Source organism: Nannobrachium achirus (genome assembly GCF_963921795.1).
Source record: "Nannobrachium achirus genome assembly, chromosome: 7".
In the NCBI taxonomy this organism is placed as follows: domain Eukaryota; kingdom Metazoa; phylum Chordata; class Actinopteri; order Myctophiformes; family Myctophidae; genus Nannobrachium; species Nannobrachium achirus.
This window is the reverse complement of record NC_137816.1, coordinates 62,769,137-62,786,468: the sequence shown is the minus strand read 5'-3', so window position 1 is coordinate 62,786,468 and position 17,332 is coordinate 62,769,137. Positions and strand designations below refer to the sequence as shown.

The window sequence follows — 17,332 nt, the reverse complement described above, 5'->3', positions numbered from 1 at the left end:
AACCTTCTCTGGCCTTTTGTTTAGATTTAGTATGAGCGTGCCTTTGTGTGTGTGTGAGCATACAAAAGATACAAAGATTAGTTTCTGTTGTTTTAGTTTCTGTTGTTTTATTAACACTCAAATACCTGGAACGCGCCCGAGTCGTGTTAGATTTGAACCACTTTAATCATTATTTTATGCTTTAACTATTGAAAAATAGCAGATATACAAGCTCGCAGCGCGGCACCGAGTGCCGCGCTGCGAGATAGGCCTAAATGGGTTAATGATCTGCACAACGGTAGGGCTTCTCCCCTGTATGAATGATCTGTCACCCCACACAGCAGTAGGGCTTCTCTCCACTGTGAATGTCACCCCACACAGCAGTAGGGCTTCTCTCCACTGTGAATGTCACACCACACTGGACACGGCAGTAAGGCTTCTCTCTTTGCCTAGTACGGAACCTTTTCCCACGCTGGTCACAGCTGTGAGGCTTCTCTCTCTCCGGTGTGAACTCGGACAGTGGAATGACAGTGACATTGCATTAATTATAAAACATGTTTTCCCCCCACACTTTCCTGTGATCACAAAATAAATGTTTTTTCTACCGTGGCTCCCTTGTTGAGTGTGACCTTTAATTCATCAGCAATCAAATGTGTCCATTTGCAACGATTAAAACCATGCAGAGAAAACAGTGTTGTTGAATTTATCTATGTGTATCTACTACATCGGTGGTTCTCAACCTGTGGGTGGGGTCCCACAATTATTTTGGGGGGGGTCCCCAGATGATTTAATGTGCAACATTGTTTTCTCACTCAACAGTAAACAAACCAACATAGCGTTTAAGTGTATAGAGGGTTAAATTAATTATGACACATTAATTAGAGGCAGAAATTGTGAAAATAGCCGATCTACATGCTCACAACGCCTCGCGTTGCGAGGCGTTGTGAGCATGTAGATCTGCTATTTTCACAATAGAACTGTGGATGGATCACTGTACTACATCTTGGTGGTACTACATCTTGGTGGCACCCCGACCCATGATGGACTTCTTAGTGTTTCTCTCAGGTTTCAAAAGCATTATGTAACACTTTGGTCCAAACAGTGCCAACAAAAGGCCAAAACTAGATGCTAAAATAGCAAATATCTCCACCACATCTGCATATTTGCCTGGAGAGCTGATATATGCTGGGATGAAGGCTATCCACACGGCACAGAAGATCAACATGCTGAAAGTGATTAACTTGGCTTCATTGAAGTTGTCTGGAAGATTCCTTGCCATGAAAGCTAGGATGAAGCTAAGGAGAGCCAGTAAACCAATATAACCCAGTAAGACTGCAAAACCTACTGTTGATCCCACATCACACTCATAGACTATCATATCACTGTGGTATTGTGTGTTTTTATGAGGACTTGGTGAGGCAGAAACAAGCCAGACTATGCAGATTAATGCTTGAATAGAAGTAAGAACCAGAAGTGTTCCTCTCTGCTGCACAGCACCAAACCACTTCATAATGTCTGCTCCTCCAGGCTTGGAGGTCTTGAACACGGCCAACACCACCATAGTCTTTACCAGGATACAACTCACACTAAGAACAAAGGAGATCCCAAACACTGCGTGTCTCAGCTGGCAGGTCCACATCCTGGGACGTCCAATGAACAGAAGAGAACACAAGAAACACAGTTTGAGTGACAGCAAGAGTTGGAAGCTGAGTTCTGAGTTGTTGGCGCGCACCATGGGCGTGTCTCGATGATAGATGAAGATTCCCAGGACAATGGCAGAGATAAGTGTGCCTAATAATGAGATTGTTGTCAAGGAGATACCGATGCCTTCGTGATAGGAGAGGAACTCCACACTCTTGGGGACACAGTGGTCACGCTGGGGACTGGACCAGGAGTCCTCTGGACAACTGGTGCACTCTGTAGAGTCTGACGAGGAGCAGGGGAGATTAAAGGGACAAGTACGGGCTCACGTTTCACATGTGTTGGCCTCAAATGTACTTAAAAAAGGGGCAAAATGTTTGAAAACAGCAGATCTACGAGCTCACAACGCGTCGCGGAGCTCGTAGATCGGCTGTTTTCAAATAGCCGAGGTATACGACGGTTTAATATGAAATGTATGTCTGCAAAGTAACTAGCAACTAAAGTTTTCAAATAATTGTAGTGGAGTACAGGTAAAAGTGGGTTGGGGGGATCCACGGTCAAGTGCTTTCAATCCGTCAAGTCGTCAACTATTTTTGGAATTTATTTTGGACTTTTGTGTCCAGGATTTGGGTTCACGGCATGTTTGGGTGGGTCCAGGGGGTCCAGGGGATCAAGTGTGACCGTAGGGGGGTCCCAAACCCCACTCTGACACAAACCGACGTGCTGTGAGCTTGTAGATGTGTATTTCTGAATGTCCAAAAGCAAGCGATACGTTATAAAATGTTGCCATAACCGGCCTTACTGGGGAGGGGACCCCCTGGTTTGCCCCCAAGGACCCCTGAGGGTTAAAAGACGCATTTTCAAACCACGCCCCGCCCCCAATTTGCATATGTCGACTAAGCTCCTCCCCTTCGTTTACATACAACCGTCTGCATTTTTTACGCGCTGGGAAACTCATTAGCATAATGTATGCGTGCCACGCCCACACGCATTTTCAAACCACGCCCCGCCCCCAATTTGCATATGTCGACTAAGCTCCTCCCCTTCATTTACATACGGCCGTCTGCATTTTTTACGCGCTGGGAAACGCCACTTAACAGCCTCATTAGCATAATGTATGCGTGCCACGCCCACACGCATTTTCAAACCACGCCCCGCCCCAATTTGCATATGTCGACTAAGCTCCTCCCCTTCGTTTACATACGACCGTCTGCATTTTTTACGCGCTGGGAAACGCCACTTAACAGCCTCATTAGCATAATGTATGCGTGCCACGCCCACACACATTTTCAAACCACGCCCCGCCCCCAATTTGCATATGTCGACTAAGCTCCTCCCCTTCGTTTACATACGACCGTCTGCATTTTTTACGCGCTGGGAAACGCCACTTAACAGCCTCATTAGCATAATGTATGCGTGCCACGCCCACACACATTTTCAAACCACGCCCCGCCCCCAATTTGCATATGTCGACTAAGCTCCTCCCCTTCGTTTACATACGACCGTCTGCATTTTTTACGCGCTGGGAAACTCATTAGCATAATGTATGCGTGCCACGCCCACACGCATTTTCAAACCACGCCCCGCCCCCAATTTGCATATGTCGACTAAGCTCCTCCCCTTCATTTACATATGGCCGTCTGCATTTTTTACGCGCTGGGAAACGCCACTTAACAGCCTCATTAGCATAATGTATGCGTGCCACGCCCACACGCATTTTCAAACCACGCCCCGTCCCCAATTTGCATATGTCGACTAAGCTCCTCCCCTTCGTTTACATACGACCGTCTGCATTTTTTACGCGCTGGGAAACGCCACTTAACAGCCTCATTAGCATAATGTATGCGTGCCACGCCCACACGCATTTTCAAACCACGCCCCGCCCCCAATTTGCATATGTCGACTAAGCTCCTCCCCTTCATTTACATACGGCCGTCTGCATTTTTTACGCGCTGGGAAACGCCACTTAACAGCCTCATTAGCATAATGTATGCGTGCCACGCCCACACACATTTTCAAACCACGCCCCGCCCCCAATTTGCATATGTCGACTAAGCTCCTCCCCTTCATTTACATACGGCCGTCTGCATTTTTTACGCGCTGGGAAACGCCACTTAACAGCCTCATTAGCATAATGTATGCGTGCCACGCCCACACGCATTTTCAAACCACGCCCCGCCCCCAATTTGCATATGTCGACTAAGCTCCTCCCCTTCGTTTACATACGACCGTCTGCATTTTTTACGCGCTGGGAAACGCCACTTAACAGCCTCATTAGCATAAGGTATGCGTGCCACGCCCACACGCATTTCCAAACCACGCCCCCCCCCCCCCCCCATTTGCATAAGTCGGCTTCATTTACATAATTAATGCGTGCGACGCCCACAAAACTCATTACGTTAGGCCCACTCACTCATTAAGTCAGACTCCTCCCTCTTGTTGAAACCACGCCCACTCATTAAGTTAAACTCCTCCCACTCATTAAGTTAGACTCCCGTCTAACTAGCCCCGCCCCTTTTTTATTTTTATTTATTTATTTATTTATTTATTTAGGAAGAAAGAAAGAAAGATAGATAGATAGATAGATAGATAGATAGATAGATAGATAGATAGATAGATAGATAGATAGATAGATAGATTGATTTAAGTAAGCAAGAACGCTATCTATTTATTTAGCCGATAGGCAGAAGCCCGGAATCGGGGGCGGAGACCCGATTCCGGATAAGCGGTTGAAGATGGATGGATGGATGGATGGATGGATGGATGGATGGATGGAAGGAAGGAAGGAAGGAAGGAAGGAAGGAAGGAAGGAAGGAAGGAAGGAAGGAAGGAAACATAGTTGGGGAGGGAAATAAATAAATAAATCAATAAATAGTCTGTCTCGACAGGGGCCTTATATATTAATAATTAATGAAATAAATAAAGCTCCTTTTAGTTGACCTTGTACCAGTGAGCCCAGCCAATGCAGGGGGCGGGGCCATAATTAATTAATTAATTAATTAAATAATCCGTACGCAGTCGGGGGAACAGCCAATGCCGGGGCCAATGTGTCCTTTCGGCCTGGTGCAGACACCTGGGGGTCCCCCAGGGACCTACCTGGGGATCCCTGGAGCTCCGGGGGTCCTTGGAGGTTGTAGTTTGGGAGGTAAGGAGTGTGTGTGCAAAAGTTGGCATGGATCGGGGCAACGGTTGCGGAGATATGAGCAGGGAAAAAGTGTGACGTGTGACGGACGGAGAGACAGACAGCCGGTGGAGGTTTTGGTAGTAAGTGCGACCTGACGGTCGCAATTATGTAATTCATTTATTGGCGTGAGTAAAAGCATCAATACTGCAACATAGATATAGTGGAAATAGCAGATCTACAAGCTGGCTCACAGTGTAGATAGATCTGACTGACTGACTGATTGATTGGTTGATTGATTGATTGATTGATTGATTGAGCGAGCTATTTATTACAAGTATTGCATAGTTTACAGGGGTCTTCTTGGGGGAAAGCTCCTTTTAGTTGACCTTGTACCAGTGAACTGTACTGTCATGAGACTGTAAAGCTTTTCCTATTTTGATTTATTGGATTTCCTTTTAGTTGACCTTGTACCAGTGAACTGTACTCTCATGAGACTGTAGCTGTTCCTATTTTAATTCATTGGGTTTCCTTTTAGTTGACCTTGTACCAGTGAACTGTACTGTCATGAGACTGTAAAGCTTTTCCTATTTTGATTTATTGGATTTCCTTTTAGTTGACCTTGTACCAGTGAACTGTACTCTCATGAGACTGTAGCTGTTCCTATTTTAATTCATTGGATTTCCTTTTAGACCTTGTACCAGTGAACTGTATTGTCATGAGACTGTAGCTGTTCCTATTTTAATTCATTGGATTTCCGTTTAGTTGACCTTGTACCGAATCACGTTTATTATCCATCTGTCTTTATTTTTACACATGCATTCACATTGCATCATCAGCTGCTCAGCAGCTGTTGTTTGTTTTTTTCTTTTTTTTCCCTCTTTCCAAAACCTCCAGACAGACACCGAGGTCTCTCACCACGTCCACCCCGGACATGCGAGCCCAGGCAGCGGCCGAAGGCCGCTGCCCCCCCCCAACCCACTGGAACTAGGTAGGGCGAAGTGAAATAAAACCTATCAGTAGGTCCCCACCGACAGGGGTCACTGATGGCTAGGGTTAGAAAAAACACCAAACTGACACTACACCAGGGGCATACTCTGGAAACAAATTACTGCCTAGTGTAACAACGTTACTAACCGACTTTTCTTTTAAGGCTTGACATTACACCAAATCCTAAATAGTTCCACTGTTCTATTCCAACAGAGTAAATATCTGTACTGTCACTTTAAGAGTCTTTGCACTGGCTTGCTAATGACGCCCCCAGCTGCGCCTGTCAGTGTTTACCTAGGAGAGGAGAGGAGAGGAGACGGCAGGGTAAATAGCTCTATATTGTGACAGTAATCATTGCTATAGAGTGCTTGTTGACAGTAACACTGGTAAATAGCTCTATATTGTGACAGTAATCATTGCTATAGAGTGTTTGTTAAGTAACAGTGTTAAACAGCTCCATAGTGTGACAGTAATCATTGCTATAGAGTGTTTGTTCAGTAACAGTGTTAAACAGCTCTATAGTGTGACAGTAATCATTGCTATAGAGTGTTTGTTCAGTAACAGGGTTAAACAGCTCCATATTGTGTGACAGTAATCATTGCTATAGAGTGTTTGTTCAGTAACAGTGTTAAACAGCTCCATAGTGTGACAGTAATCATTCTTGTTTGTTCCCCGTAACAGGATATCAAAGAATCCACATGAGGGCAGTGTTTCCATTCTCATGTTTTCGCTGGTGTATTTCTGTCACTTGAACTACGTTGTGTGTGTGTGTGTGTCTCCTGCAGGTGTCAACAGAAGGACCGCAAACATGGCGAGTTGCTGCTCGGAGCAACAGGTGAGACAGCAATAGCATTATCATTTGGTCAGCTAAGCCAGTCTGTGCTAGCATTATCATGTTGAGCTAACCCAGTCTGTGTGTGACATACTGTGCAACAACTGCTCTACCCTGAGTGGAGTCTGGGGGTCCCCAGAAATGCCATCAAGTGGGGGTCCCTAACCTGCTTAACGGGGGGGTCCTTGAAATCAGCTAATAAGTGCAGAGATGATGCTGCTTGCTTCTGATCCGCCCTCCTTTTGAACAAAGCATCACTACAACTCTATCCTTTCTGCTATCAGTCATTTCACTGCTGTCTCCCCACAGCTGTGCGTTTTGGCATTGTTGATGAGATATGATTGAGGACATCTTGTAAACCTGTCCTTTATTAACTACGTTTAGAGTAGTAAAATGTGTTTAAATCAAAGTCCTTTGTGACGTTTTTATCACTGTTGATACATAATGCGCGTGTCGTCGCAAGACGGGTCCCGGGACCCGTTACATTGAAAACCTAGCAACGTCGTCGCTCTAAAGTGTCTGTCCACTTGGGGCTCCTTGCTTTGAGACGCACTGCCTTACCTTACAGGTCAAGCTGCCGGACTTTGAGGACCTGAGACGTCATTTCAACAAAAAACAGTGGAGCGAGCTGAGGGAGATTGACAAGATCAGATATGCCAACATGAAGAGCAACCACCTGTTTAAGCTCTCCATAGGTAATGTTAAAAACTGTTTGCAGGTAATGGTACAAATATGTATTTTGCCAAGCAGAGTAAATACAGGTGTGTTATTTAAACATCAGGCAACCACTGGGATTTGGATAGAGTGCCAGGAATGTGCTGTCGTGTTCTAGAACCCAACCGTCTGTCTGTCTGTCTGTCTGTCTGTCTGTCTGTCTGTCTGTCTGTCTGTCTGTCTGTGTCTGTCTCTCTCTATCTCTCTCTCTCTCTCTCTCTCTCTCTCTCTCTCTCTCTCTCTCTCTCTCTCTCTCTCTCTCTGCGTTCTCTCCTCCTTTCTCCTTCAGGTATCAAGTCCCAGCCTCCAGACTTCATGAGGAGTCGCAACAAGCGCATCCAAACCCCCCCCTCACCTCGGCTCTCCTCCTCAAGTGAGGAAGAGGAGAAGGATGAAGAAGACGCGGAGTGGACTCCTTCCGTGTCTGGTAATCCCACACGGTTGCCATAGTCACACTACTGTACACGATAGTAAAGTTGAGCTGGTGGAGTGTGACTGCTTTTTCATAAAGCTAAATTAAATCCATAACAGTAATATAGTATTGTTAAATCAACAACGCCTGGGGCTTGGTTTAAACAGTCAACCATATGTGACACATCCAAGCTGTGTCTTCTTTTATTTATTCCATCAAATATGCTGTGTTCTAAATCCATAACTTTAGGTCAACATTAGAATGAGCTGCATTTGAATGTCCACATGAACACCCGTCTTCTCCGTCTGTGTGTTGTGTCAGGTCGACAGAAAACACTGTCAGTGCCCCCCAGTGACAGAGAGCTGAGAAAACTGCCCAAGGTCGATTACACCGAGGAGGAAGAGCCAGACGACGAAGAGTACTTCTGTGAGTACTTCCATTCCGTCTGCTCAGTTTTTTCTCTCACACACAGTTTTTGTCTCTTCTCTTCTATACTTTGTACAATGTTTAGTTGTATATGGCATACTTTGTAACACACTTCACCTCTTTGTTCTCTGTCTGTCTGTCTGTCTGTCTGTCTGTCTGACTGTCTGTCTGTCTGTCTGTCTGTCTGTCTGTCTGTGTGCGTGCGTGCGTGCGTGCGTGCGTGCGTGCGTGCGTGCGTGCGTGCGTGTGTGTGTCCATCCAGACTGTGACCCGTGTAAGGTGTTCTTCTTATCTCACTGTGAGGAACACGGTCCTCCTGTGTTCACGGTTGGTCGTACTATACGTCTCGGAGTTCCTGACAGAGCCAGGAAGACTTTGCCCAAGAGATTCCAGGTAAAACTATGTACATATATTCTGTACATTACACACAGACACTGTCAATGTACATAACTTTTTATACTATCTTGATATCTGTTGATCTCTCTCTCTCTCTCTCTCTCTCTCTCTCTCTCTCTCTCTCTCTCTCTCTCTCTCTCTCTCTCTCTCTCTCTCTCTCTCTCTGTGTGCAGATTAAACGTTCACGCATCCCGAATGCAGGTCTAGGGGTGTTCTACAAGGGAAAGCATCCTCTTGATGTGGGGGCTCACTTTGGGCCCTATCAAGGAGTCAGGACCTCCAAAGAGGAAGCTGAGGAGAGCGGATACTCCTGGGTGGTGAGTGAGTGAGTGCGTGCGTGCGTGCGTGCGTGCGTGCGTGTATCTGACTGTCAGATACATGCATGAAAAAAAGAAAGTTAAATAGGATCTTGTCAGATCTACAATGAAGGACACTGCTTAGTGAGTAGTTATATGGTAACCAGGGATTATGTTTTTAAGTCATACATAATATCATATCCTAAATCGTTACATCTAGTTTAATAGACGTTTTTATGTCAGTAGGCAATACTTATAGATAAATAATGATTGCTCTCTCTCTCTCTCTCTCTCTCTCTCTCTCTCTCTCTCTCTCTCTCTCTCTCTCTCTTTAGCTTCGCAAGAAGAAAAAATATGTCTACATTGATGCCAAAGACGAGACCAAGTCAAACTGGATGAGGTTAGATATAATTCTCCTGAAATAAAGTACTTGATTTCTCTCCCTCATGTGAATGTGTCTCCTATACCAAAGCATTTCCTATGAGGCACGGCTTTTAACTGGTTCCAGAAAATGTCATCGTATAACACCCATTTTAGCTTTTAGTCTTGCACTGTCCTACATTTCAGACCTACCTGTCTCCTTGCTGACTCTTTGCCCCGTTTTAAATCCCTTCTGAAAAGTCATCTCTGTAGAGCTGCATTCAACCCTCGGCACTCTTGATTTGTGTGTTTTTCAGGTATGTCAACTGTGCTCGCTATGAGGAAGAACAGAACCTGGTCGCGTTCCAGTTCCGAAAGGCCGTTGTGTATCGCACCTGTCGCCCTGTTAGAAAGGGAGAAGAACTGCTGGTCTGGTACGGGGATGACTACGCCAAGGAGCTGGGAATCATCTTTGATAAGATATGGGACCAAAAGAGTTCTGATAAAGGTAGCCGTCTGTCTGTCTGTCTGTCTGTCTGTTGAATGGAACCCGTCTAAATGACTTACCGACTGTTGATTTATACGATAGAGATTAGTTAGTCTAGTCAAATACTATCAGACTAATCGATGTGTGAATTATACATAGATATATAGAGATATTTTGTTTTTTTGTGTGCTAATATTTATCTACAAAATTACTACTATACACACGTTCAGTCAATTTACCCATGTCTTTCAATCCGCGAAACTCTGCTCTGAATTTTGACAAGGAGACAGTATTTCAGTTGTTTACATGAAATTTGCTCGCTCGCTCAACGCTCGCTCACTCACTCACTCACTCACTCACTCACTCACTCACTCACTCACTCACTCACTCACTGCACTCACTCACTCACTCACTCACTCACTCACTCAATCTCTGCCTCTCCCTCTCTCTCAGAACCGGGGCCCCAGTCTTCCAAGGCTAAGATCCAGTCCTCCAAGACTCGGACTCAGTCCGCTACTCAGACTCAGGCCTTCTGCTGTCCTGAGTGTCCGTACGCCTTCAACTCTCAGCTCTTCTACCACAAGCACTTGAAGAGGAGCCACAACGACCTCTACTTCCAGATGCTGAGAAGTGGACAGATCCCCCCAGCAGCGCAAGCCTGTCGGCAGCAGCACGGCCCCAGCAGCTCTGCTGAAACCAACTTGAAACAAGGACACACTGGACACTCTGGGGGGGGGGAACCTTTAGGTAACCCCAAGACACGCCAGCTTGTTCATACCAGAGAGAGACCCTTCCAGTGTGAACAGTGTGAGAAGACGTTCACTCAGTCGTCTCACCTCAAGAGCCACCAGCGTACCCACACAGGAGAGAGACCCTACGGCTGTCGGCAGTGTGAGAAGACGTTCACTCGGGCAGGTAACCTGAAGACGCACCAGCGTACCCACACAGGAGACAAACCCTACCACTGTCAACAGTGTGACAAGAGTTTCAGCGAGGCATGGAACCTGAAGACGCACCAGCGTACCCACACAGGAGAGAGACCCTACAGCTGTCGGCAGTGTGAGAAGACGTTCGCTATGGCAGGTAACCTGAAGACGCACCAGCGTACCCACACAGGAGACAAACCCTACCACTGTCAACAGTGTGACAAGAGTTTCAGCGTGGCAGGGAACCTGAAGAAGCACCAGCGTACCCACACAGGAGAGAGACCCTACGGCTGTCGGCAGTGTGAGAAGACGTTCACTCGGGCAGGTAACCTGAAGACGCACCAGCGTACCCACACAGGAGACAAACCCTACCGCTGTCGACAGTGTGACAAGAGTTTACGCCATGCACATCACCTGGCGACGCACCAGCGTACCCACACAGGAGAGAGACCGTACCGCTGTCGACAGTGTGAGAAGAGTTTCAACGAGCCGGGACACCTCAAGACACACCTGCGTATCCACTCTGGAGAGAAACCCTACCACTGCCAAGAGTGTGAGAAGAGTTTCAACGTTGCAGGTAACCTGAGGACACACCAGCGGCGTCTCCACTCTGCAGAGAAACCATACCACTGCAGACAGTGCGGCAAGAGTTTCGCTCTGTTAGATCACCTGAAGAGTCACCGGTGTCTCCCCGCAGGACAGAAGCCTTTCCACTGCGCACAGTGTGGCAAGAGTTTCACGCGCTCGGCTCACCTGAAGAAACACCAATGTGTCTCTGCTGCTGCTGCTGCACTCGATTAAAACCTTCTCTGGCCTTTTGTTTAGATTTAGTATGAGCGTGCCTTTGTGTGTGTGTGAGCATACAAAAGATACAAAGATTAGTTTCTGTTGTTTTAGTTTCTGTTGTTTTATTAACACTCAAATACCTGGAACGCGCCCGAGTCGTGTTAGATTTGAACCACTTTAATCATTATTTTATGCTTTAACTATTGAAAAATAGCAGATATACAAGCTCGCAGCGCGGCACCGAGTGCCGCGCTGCGAGATAGGCCTAAATGGGTTAATGATCTGCACAACGGTAGGGCTTCTCCCCTGTATGAATGATCTGTCACCCCACACAGCAGTAGGGCTTCTCTCCACTGTGAATGTCACCCCACACAGCAGTAGGGCTTCTCTCCACTGTGAATGTCACACCACACTGGACACGGCAGTAAGGCTTCTCTCTTTGCCTAGTACGGAACCTTTTCCCACGCTGGTCACAGCTGTGAGGCTTCTCTCTCTCCGGTGTGAACTCGGACAGTGGAATGACAGTGACATTGCATTAATTATAAAACATGTTTTCCCCCCACACTTTCCTGTGATCACAAAATAAATGTTTTTTCTACCGTGGCTCCCTTGTTGAGTGTGACCTTTAATTCATCAGCAATCAAATGTGTCCATTTGCAACGATTAAAACCATGCAGAGAAAACAGTGTTGTTGAATTTATCTATGTGTATCTACTACATCGGTGGTTCTCAACCTGTGGGTGGGGTCCCACAATTATTTTGGGGGGGGTCCCCAGATGATTTAATGTGCAACATTGTTTTCTCACTCAACAGTAAACAAACCAACATAGCGTTTAAGTGTATAGAGGGTTAAATTAATTATGACACATTAATTAGAGGCAGAAATTGTGAAAATAGCCGATCTACATGCTCACAACGCCTCGCGTTGCGAGGCGTTGTGAGCATGTAGATCTGCTATTTTCACAATAGAACTGTGGATGGATCACTGTACTACATCTTGGTGGTACTACATCTTGGTGGCACCCCGACCCATGATGGACTTCTTAGTGTTTCTCTCAGGTTTCAAAAGCATTATGTAACACTTTGGTCCAAACAGTGCCAACAAAAGGCCAAAACTAGATGCTAAAATAGCAAATATCTCCACCACATCTGCATATTTGCCTGGAGAGCTGATATATGCTGGGATGAAGGCTATCCACACGGCACAGAAGATCAACATGCTGAAAGTGATTAACTTGGCTTCATTGAAGTTGTCTGGAAGATTCCTTGCCATGAAAGCTAGGATGAAGCTAAGGAGAGCCAGTAAACCAATATAACCCAGTAAGACTGCAAAACCTACTGTTGATCCCACATCACACTCATAGACTATCATATCACTGTGGTATTGTGTGTTTTTATGAGGACTTGGTGAGGCAGAAACAAGCCAGACTATGCAGATTAATGCTTGAATAGAAGTAAGAACCAGAAGTGTTCCTCTCTGCTGCACAGCACCAAACCACTTCATAATGTCTGCTCCTCCAGGCTTGGAGGTCTTGAACACGGCCAACACCACCATAGTCTTTACCAGGATACAACTCACACTAAGAGCAAAACTGATCCCAAACACTGCATGTCTCAGCTGACAGGTCCACATCCTGGGACGTCCAATGAACAGAAGAGAACACAAGAAACACAGTTTGAGTGACAGCAAGAGTTGGAAGCTGAGTTCTGAGTTGTTGGCGCGCACCATGGGCGTGTCTCGATGATAGATGAAGATTCCCAGGACAATGGCAGAGATAAGTGTGCCTAATAATGAGATTGTTGTCAAGGAGATACCGATGCCTTCGTGATAGGAGAGGAACTCCACACTCTTGGGGACACAGTGGTCACGCTGGGGACTGGACCAGGAGTCCTCTGGACAACTGGTGCACTCTGTAGAGTCTGACGAGGAGCAGGGGAGATTAAAGGGACAAGTACGGGCTCACGTTTCACATGTGTTGGCCTCAAATGTACTTAAAAAAGGGGCAAAATGTTTGAAAACAGCAGATCTACGAGCTCACAACGCGTCGCGGAGCTCGTAGATCGGCTGTTTTCAAATAGCCGAGGTATACGACGGTTTAATATGAAATGTATGTCTGCAAAGTAACTAGCAACTAAAGTTTTCAAATAATTGTAGTGGAGTACAGGTAAAAGTGGGTTGGGGGGATCCACGGTCAAGTGCTTTCAATCCGTCAAGTCGTCAACTATTTTTGGAATTTATTTTGGACTTTTGTGTCCAGGATTTGGGTTCACGGCATGTTTGGGTGGGTCCAGGGGGTCCAGGGGATCAAGTGTGACCGTAGGGGGGTCCCAAACCCCACTCTGACACAAACCGACGTGCTGTGAGCTTGTAGATGTGTATTTCTGAATGTCCAAAAGCAAGCGATACGTTATAAAATGTTGCCATAACCGGCCTTACTGGGGAGGGGACCCCCTGGTTTGCCCCCAAGGACCCCTGAGGGTTAAAAGACGCATTTTCAAACCACGCCCCGCCCCCAATTTGCATATGTCGACTAAGCTCCTCCCCTTCGTTTACATACAACCGTCTGCATTTTTTACGCGCTGGGAAACTCATTAGCATAATGTATGCGTGCCACGCCCACACGCATTTTCAAACCACGCCCCGCCCCCAATTTGCATATGTCGACTAAGCTCCTCCCCTTCATTTACATACGGCCGTCTGCATTTTTTACGCGCTGGGAAACGCCACTTAACAGCCTCATTAGCATAATGTATGCGTGCCACGCCCACACGCATTTTCAAACCACGCCCCGCCCCAATTTGCATATGTCGACTAAGCTCCTCCCCTTCGTTTACATACGACCGTCTGCATTTTTTACGCGCTGGGAAACGCCACTTAACAGCCTCATTAGCATAATGTATGCGTGCCACGCCCACACACATTTTCAAACCACGCCCCGCCCCCAATTTGCATATGTCGACTAAGCTCCTCCCCTTCGTTTACATACGACCGTCTGCATTTTTTACGCGCTGGGAAACGCCACTTAACAGCCTCATTAGCATAATGTATGCGTGCCACGCCCACACACATTTTCAAACCACGCCCCGCCCCCAATTTGCATATGTCGACTAAGCTCCTCCCCTTCGTTTACATACGACCGTCTGCATTTTTTACGCGCTGGGAAACTCATTAGCATAATGTATGCGTGCCACGCCCACACGCATTTTCAAACCACGCCCCGCCCCCAATTTGCATATGTCGACTAAGCTCCTCCCCTTCATTTACATATGGCCGTCTGCATTTTTTACGCGCTGGGAAACGCCACTTAACAGCCTCATTAGCATAATGTATGCGTGCCACGCCCACACGCATTTTCAAACCACGCCCCGTCCCCAATTTGCATATGTCGACTAAGCTCCTCCCCTTCGTTTACATACGACCGTCTGCATTTTTTACGCGCTGGGAAACGCCACTTAACAGCCTCATTAGCATAATGTATGCGTGCCACGCCCACACGCATTTTCAAACCACGCCCCGCCCCCAATTTGCATATGTCGACTAAGCTCCTCCCCTTCATTTACATACGGCCGTCTGCATTTTTTACGCGCTGGGAAACGCCACTTAACAGCCTCATTAGCATAATGTATGCGTGCCACGCCCACACACATTTTCAAACCACGCCCCGCCCCCAATTTGCATATGTCGACTAAGCTCCTCCCCTTCATTTACATACGGCCGTCTGCATTTTTTACGCGCTGGGAAACGCCACTTAACAGCCTCATTAGCATAATGTATGCGTGCCACGCCCACACGCATTTTCAAACCACGCCCCGCCCCCAATTTGCATATGTCGACTAAGCTCCTCCCCTTCGTTTACATACGACCGTCTGCATTTTTTACGCGCTGGGAAACGCCACTTAACAGCCTCATTAGCATAAGGTATGCGTGCCACGCCCACACGCATTTCCAAACCACGCCCCCCCCCCCCCCCCATTTGCATAAGTCGGCTTCATTTACATAATTAATGCGTGCGACGCCCACAAAACTCATTACGTTAGGCCCACTCACTCATTAAGTCAGACTCCTCCCTCTTGTTGAAACCACGCCCACTCATTAAGTTAAACTCCTCCCACTCATTAAGTTAGACTCCCGTCTAACTAGCCCCGCCCCTTTTTTATTTTTATTTATTTATTTATTTATTTATTTAGGAAGAAAGAAAGAAAGATAGATAGATAGATAGATAGATAGATAGATAGATAGATAGATAGATAGATAGATAGATAGATAGATTGATTTAAGTAAGCAAGAACGCTATCTATTTATTTAGCCGATAGGCAGAAGCCCGGAATCGGGGGCGGAGACCCGATTCCGGATAAGCGGTTGAAGATGGATGGATGGATGGATGGATGGATGGATGGATGGATGGAAGGAAGGAAGGAAGGAAGGAAGGAAGGAAGGAAGGAAGGAAGGAAGGAAGGAAGGAAACATAGTTGGGGAGGGAAATAAATAAATAAATCAATAAATAGTCTGTCTCGACAGGGGCCTTATATATTAATAATTAATGAAATAAATAAAGCTCCTTTTAGTTGACCTTGTACCAGTGAGCCCAGCCAATGCAGGGGGCGGGGCCATAATTAATTAATTAATTAATTAAATAATCCGTACGCAGTCGGGGGAACAGCCAATGCCGGGGCCAATGTGTCCTTTCGGCCTGGTGCAGACACCTGGGGGTCCCCCAGGGACCTACCTGGGGATCCCTGGAGCTCCGGGGGTCCTTGGAGGTTGTAGTTTGGGAGGTAAGGAGTGTGTGTGCAAAAGTTGGCATGGATCGGGGCAACGGTTGCGGAGATATGAGCAGGGAAAAAGTGTGACGTGTGACGGACGGAGAGACAGACAGCCGGTGGAGGTTTTGGTAGTAAGTGCGACCTGACGGTCGCAATTATGTAATTCATTTATTGGCGTGAGTAAAAGCATCAATACTGCAACATAGATATAGTGGAAATAGCAGATCTACAAGCTGGCTCACAGTGTAGATAGATCTGACTGACTGACTGATTGATTGGTTGATTGATTGATTGATTGATTGATTGAGCGAGCTATTTATTACAAGTATTGCATAGTTTACAGGGGTCTTCTTGGGGGAAAGCTCCTTTTAGTTGACCTTGTACCAGTGAACTGTACTGTCATGAGACTGTAAAGCTTTTCCTATTTTGATTTATTGGATTTCCTTTTAGTTGACCTTGTACCAGTGAACTGTACTCTCATGAGACTGTAGCTGTTCCTATTTTAATTCATTGGGTTTCCTTTTAGTTGACCTTGTACCAGTGAACTGTACTGTCATGAGACTGTAAAGCTTTTCCTATTTTGATTTATTGGATTTCCTTTTAGTTGACCTTGTACCAGTGAACTGTACTCTCATGAGACTGTAGCTGTTCCTATTTTAATTCATTGGATTTCCTTTTAGACCTTGTACCAGTGAACTGTATTGTCATGAGACTGTAGCTGTTCCTATTTTAATTCATTGGATTTCCGTTTAGTTGACCTTGTACCGAATCACGTTTATTATCCATCTGTCTTTATTTTTACACATGCATTCACATTGCATCATCAGCTGCTCAGCAGCTGTTGTTTGTTTTTTTCTTTTTTTTCCCTCTTTCCAAAACCTCCAGACAGACACCGAGGTCTCTCACCACGTCCACCCCGGACATGCGAGCCCAGGCAGCGGCCGAAGGCCGCTGCCCCCCCCCAACCCACTGGAACTAGGTAGGGCGAAGTGAAATAAAACCTATCAGTAGGTCCCCACCGACAGGGGTCACTGATGGCTAGGGTTAGAAAAAACACCAAACTGACACTACACCAGGGGCATACTCTGGAAACAAATTACTGCCTAGTGTAACAACGTTACTAACCGACTTTTCTTTTAAGGCTTGACATTACACCAAATCCTAAATAGTTCCACTGTTCTATTCCAACAGAGTAAATATCT

The 17,332-nt window shown here is 46.3% G+C and overlaps 1 protein-coding gene across 1 annotated transcript; it reads left to right on the top strand.

Annotated features, from left to right (window-relative positions):
* Positions 1–6,025: 6,025 nt before the first annotated feature.
* Positions 6,026–11,381, top strand: LOC308288909 (uncharacterized protein; the record flags this gene model as incomplete). The annotated part of the gene is made up of 12 exons (XM_080730383.1): positions 6,026–6,055; positions 6,517–6,566; positions 7,132–7,258; positions 7,567–7,704; positions 8,011–8,115; positions 8,378–8,508; positions 8,685–8,828; positions 9,143–9,207; positions 9,485–9,675; positions 10,108–10,737; positions 10,822–11,094; positions 11,197–11,381. Exons 2-12 carry the CDS (start codon positions 6,540–6,542, stop codon positions 11,379–11,381), a joined length of 2,016 nt encoding a protein of 671 aa, XP_080586509.1. The 5' UTR covers positions 6,026–6,055; positions 6,517–6,539.
* Between the last annotated feature and the right edge of the window lie 5,951 nt (positions 11,382–17,332).